Here is a 5,229-nt window from a genome sequence, read left to right on the forward strand (position 1 = left end):
TTCTGGAATAACAAGAAATCCTAATGCAATGAGGTCCTACAAGTCGATTTGACAGTGACTGGGAGCACACCCTTTTGAAAAACAGAAGGCTGGGTAACAGGGGCAAACTGTAAGTTATCACTGTCTTCTCTGGTCTCCCAGCCCCATTTATCTGCACCTGTCCTGCCCCTACTTGTGTAGCTCTTCCTTCACAAAGATTTAGTCTACTCCTTAGGGAGAGCATGGCTCAGCTTGTTATCTCCATAGGGCACCGTGCATGGCAGCTGCCCCAGCACACACACTACAGCCATCACTTCATCTGTGATGGATGCCAAAATCTCCAACCCTGTCTTCACAATAACCACTCAAACTAAAACTCACGAGTTTGGCATTATCCAGATATATAAAGCATTTGAATATTTGCCTGGACTCTACTTTCTTTTAATTTCTTCTTTAAAAAATCTTTCTGGGCCCTGCATATTGCATTCGGCCAGCCCTACCATCCTAGAAAAGCGAGCCCAAGAAATGCGTGCATTGAAAAGGCGAAGTTTTTAATCTCCAACAGAGACGAGAATGATTTCATACTGGATGAGACGTTTAGAAATGAATACTTGAATTAGAGCCACAAACTGAGACCCTTCATGACTACAGTGAATTTGGATATCTCGCAGAGGAGATAAAGCCAAACCATACACAGGACACACAGCTGGGATTCTCCAGATGCCCCAGGAAGGGTTTATTTAATTCATTCCAACAAATGATCCTATAATGTATTTAAAAGCACAGAGACACAAGTCCTCATATATCAAGTTGTTATGGTTACAGAAGGAAAATAAATAAATATCTGTGCACACAGAGATAGCATGAAATCATTCTACAGTGAAAATCATAGCCTCTTTGAAAATCAGAGATGGTGCCATCACCAGACAACACAAGTGCTGGGGTGCAGGGCAGTCCTCCATGCTTCTCATAGCATTTGCATGGTTTGTGAGTCCCATTTAATAACATACAATGAGGGCACTGGGGGGAGGAAAAGTGAACAGACACACAACCCGAGAGCACACTGTCATTTGTTTATTTTGCACAAGTGATGTCATAAGCAAGGATTTTGCCTGTGTTCTAGTTTTTCTCCAATAAATAAATAACTATGTACAAATATATTGAGTTTACAAAATAGAAAAGGAAAACCTTTGTCTTACAAAAGATACATTTCTATGATACATTTATTTCCATATACTGAAGCAGGATTTCATTCCTGGCTTAGTTGAACCAAAGACCTTGCAGATCTTGTGTGGCAGTGTCTAGAGCTGTGTACCTAGTCTTTTCTACCAAAGAGCAAAGCTACACAGTGAAAATTCCTCAGTTTCTTGACAATCAGGGCCTGACTTGGCCTGCTACTTATAACTGATCCATATTTAATGTGTTCCAGAAAAATTGGAAGCAGTCTGGAATGGTTGTCCTCAAATTACTGAGCAGACACACCTCCTGCTGATCTTGTTAAATATAGATTCTCATGAACTAGATGGGGTGGAGCCTAGGATTCTGCATTTCTAACCAGCTCCCATGGGCAGCTTCCAATTCTTGTTCAGGGGCCACATTCCAAAAGGCCTCTCTGAAATGGTAGAAATTCTCTGAGGACCTGATTAAGGCTGGGCCCTAATTGGGCATCCTCCAGTATCCATTCCCAGGCTCCCAATTCCACAAGACCAGTAGAGCTGGTTTTATTTTGGTCTACCAGTGACAAGAACAGTGAGACTCAGTTGCTAACTGGCATGAATCTTGCAGTTCAAAACTTTCTTCAACTGTTTCCTGGGAGGTGCTTGTCTCTGTTCTCAATCTAGAGCAACCTTCTCAACATTTTCAACACTGTCAAAAATAAGTAATAATAACAAAAAAGGAAACTGCATAAGAAGATTAGCAACAATTACCATTTTTCAGTACAAATCAAAACAGCAACAAAATTCAGGCTCACTGTTTAAAAATAAAGATAAAAACCTCTTTGGGTGTAATTTCTATGACAGTCCAGCAACATCAATTTAATACCTTTTACATCTCAACATTTGTTTAAAATTATTTTGCTCTGGGAACCTGAAATTTCAGGATAAATTAGCAAATCTGGTGAAAAAGTAAATGGCTATTTTTACTTTTAGTGTTTTTGTTTTTGTTTCATGTAGGGGTTCTGTCTGAGCAGATAGCTAAGAGCAAAAGAAGTAGGGTCAGGCACAGGTAGGGTGACTCAGGTGAGTTGGCCCAGTTCCTGGGATGAGAAAACTAAGAAGAATGGGGAATAAATGGGGCTTGCTTCATAAATGTGAGAGGGCTAGGAAAAAAAAATTTACCAAGATAGTTTAGCTGTCACATGACAAGTGGGAGTCTGTAGAGAGAGAGAGAGAGAGACCGGAGAGCTGTGCAAAGTGGATACTGGAGACATACAGGTAGGAACAAAGGATACAAACAAAAACCTAGATACTTAAAAATAAATAAATATTTTGGTCATCCCTAGCCCACGAGGTCAAGGTCTGCCCAAAAGGCTCTCAACCAATAACGCTCACCCTCCTGAGCCCAGTGATGAGGACCTGGGACACATAGCAGTCTGTGTCTTCGTTGCAAAATTGCCATCTCTGCCCAGTGGTCCAGTGATGTCAAGGAAGAGGCCGAGGCTTATTCTCCTCTCTCTAATCACTCCCTCCCCAGTTAGCCATGGAATCGAAGAAAACAGCTTGGGGGTGCGAGGAGGGTCTTCTCCAGCTGTAATGCCAACTAAGGTGCTTTGGGTAGCAAAGCTGGGGGTGAGGAGGCCCAGGAGGGAGAGAAAGGCCACGCCAAAGCCGGGCTCCTGGACGGAGGCCGCTCAGAGTCTCTGCGGCTTCCGCTCGGTCCGCACGGGCTGCAGCACTACCTCCTTGGAAGGGGCCGCGCACTTGTACTCCATCTTGGCCCTGGCGGCGCCCTGCTTCTTCCGCAGGTGGCAGAGGAGCGCCAAAAGCGCCACCACCAGGCACAGGCTCGCGATGGAGATGCCTATGAGCACGCCCGAATGCACGCGCCCCACGGCCGGGGGACTCGAGGTGCAGCCGGGCGTCGAGCCTGGGGGGGGCTCCCCAGAGCCGTCGTCACCACCATCCATCTTGCCGGAGTCACAGTCAGTGCCAATCCGGTGGACAAGGGCCGAGTCGGGCCCGCAGATGCACTCGAAGGTACCGGGGAGATTGCGGCACACCCCGGAGCAGAAGCCGCCGTTTTCGCACTCGTCAATGTCCGAGCACATGAAACCGTCGTCCAGGATATAGCCGTCAGGGCACTCACAGTTAGCCCAGGTGTTGGGGTCGCAGTCGGCTGGACAGGCAGTCTGGTTACAAAACATCTGGCACCTGTGCGGCTCGTGGGGAATGGGGGCGAAGCCCTCCGCGCAGACGCAGAGGTAGCTTGTTTGGTTCAAGGGCTGGCACTGGTACTCGCAGTTGGCTCCGAAGCACGGGTCCACGGGCTCCACACACTCTCCGTCCACCAGGTCGTAGCCAGGTTTGCAGTGGCACTCGAAGCCACCCTCTGTGTTGACACAGCGCTGCGGGCACGGACTGGGCACCAGCAAGCAGTCATCCACGTCCTCGCACCGGTGTTGGTCGGCCGCCAGCCGGTAGCCGGTCTCGCACATGCACGAGTAGGAGTCCGGCTTGTCGGGGTTGGGAACGCAAAAGTGCTCACAGAGGTCGTTGCAGGAGTGCGTGCAGGAGCGGCCGTCTGCCTGCAGGGCGGCGCCGGCTGGGCACAGGCAACGGGGAGCCCCTGCGATTGTATTGCACGCGTGCTCGCACCCGCCGTTCTCCACGCTGCAGTCCCAAGCGCCCGGCGCCTCCCTAGCCCAGTGCCCCTGAACCGCTCCAGGCGGCGCGGCGCACATCAGCTCTAAGCCGAGGGGCGCCACCGCGGCGGAGCTGCCCACCGGCAGCGCCTGGAAGTCCGCTCCGCGGGCCGCGAACGGGGTGCCATAAGTGATCGAGAGGGCAGCAGTCGCGGCGCCGGGCTCCACAGCCAGGGGCCTGCAGGTAGCTGGGAAGTGGAACTCGCAGAGGAAGCCATCGGCCTTCACATCGCACTGCTGCTCCTCCCAGACCGGCTCGCCGGGCGCAGTGGCCCCAGCAGCGGAGACAGCGACGCACAACGGGCCGCAGAGGGGAGCCCCGTTGAGGTCGAGCCGCGCCCACCTGCTGTAGCTGGTGCAGTTGTCTCCCGTAACCCACTGGAAGCCGCGCAGGGGCCCGAGGCGCTTGGGGTCGCCGCAGCCGAGTGGCAGCTGAAGGCCGATCCAGAGGCGCCGGCTAACGCCGCGGTCGCCGCTCAGTAGCAAGGAAATGACATCGGCAGCCACTGAGGAGCGCACTGTCATTAGGTGGCCCCGCAGTCTATCGCAGATCTGACTGGCATCGAGGAAGGTCGCGGGGCCCGGGTAGAGCGCAAAGCAGTCGTGCTCGACGCACTGGCTGCCACCGGGCTGCTGTTCTACGGGTGCGGGGAACCCCAGGCCGGCCAGGGTCAGCACGCCAAGGAGCAGGACCCCGAGCATGTTACCCAGGCGCGCAGCGTGCAGGCGCCGGGGAAAGCGCTGGCACTGAGACTGGGCCGTGCCGGAGCAGACGGGCGCAGGACGCAGATGGCGACAGCCGCTTCTGTCCATCCCAGCCCAGACACTTCTGGCCGCGGCGCGCAGCCCCTGCGAGGCAGCCTCTGACATGAGGATCGGCCGGGGCACGAGTTTATAAGTGCGCGGCCCTCCCTCCCTGGACGTTCGGGAAAAGGAAGGAAGTGCCTAGTGGGAAGGGCTGATGCCGCATACTCGGATTGCTGGGTTCTCTGGCCGCCCTGCGCCCGCCCTCGCGCGTGGGATCACCTCGCGGGGATGAGTAAACTCTGCCCTGGCGCAGGGAAGTTCTCGGGCGGGGCCGGTAGGGGCAGGCGCCAGGGAAGGCCAGCACCCTCCTAGCGAGACGACTGTCCCCGCCCCCACCACTCAGGCCTCCACGCGTGCAACCCTCTTTCATCTCTTGGTCCTCCTTTCTTTCTTTTCATACATGTTACGGCCACTTCCAAGAAAAGCCTGGATTGCAGAGCTCTGGGAACCAGAGACTTCAGAGAAGAGGGCTTTGAATGGAGCGTGGGGGAGATGGTGCAAAGGACCTGCAGGACGCTGGGAGGGGTGATTGGCACCAAGGGAAATTTGGCAGGAACTGCCTAGGACATGGACTTCCCCAA

At 53.3% G+C, this 5,229-nt stretch overlaps 1 protein-coding gene across 1 annotated transcript; it reads right to left on the minus strand.

Moving 5' to 3' along the window:
* Window positions 1-686: 686 nt before the first annotated feature.
* Window positions 687-4,878, minus strand: THBD (thrombomodulin). Its single transcript, XM_011963328.1, has one exon. It carries the CDS (start codon window positions 4,709-4,711, stop codon window positions 2,831-2,833), a length of 1,881 nt encoding a protein of 626 aa, XP_011818718.1. The 5' UTR covers window positions 4,712-4,878; the 3' UTR covers window positions 687-2,830.
* Between the last annotated feature and the right edge of the window lie 351 nt (window positions 4,879-5,229).

The sequence above is a fragment of the Colobus angolensis genome, unplaced genomic scaffold, assembly GCF_000951035.1.
Source record: "Colobus angolensis palliatus isolate OR3802 unplaced genomic scaffold, Cang.pa_1.0 Scaffold117, whole genome shotgun sequence".
Lineage (NCBI taxonomy): Eukaryota > Metazoa > Chordata > Mammalia > Primates > Cercopithecidae > Colobus > Colobus angolensis.

Excerpts from the sequence above, each read along its gene's own strand:
- THBD (XM_011963328.1), bottom strand. The coding sequence starts at position 4,711 with ATGTCAGAGGCTGCCTCGCAGGGGCTGCGCGCCGCGGCCAGAAGTGTC.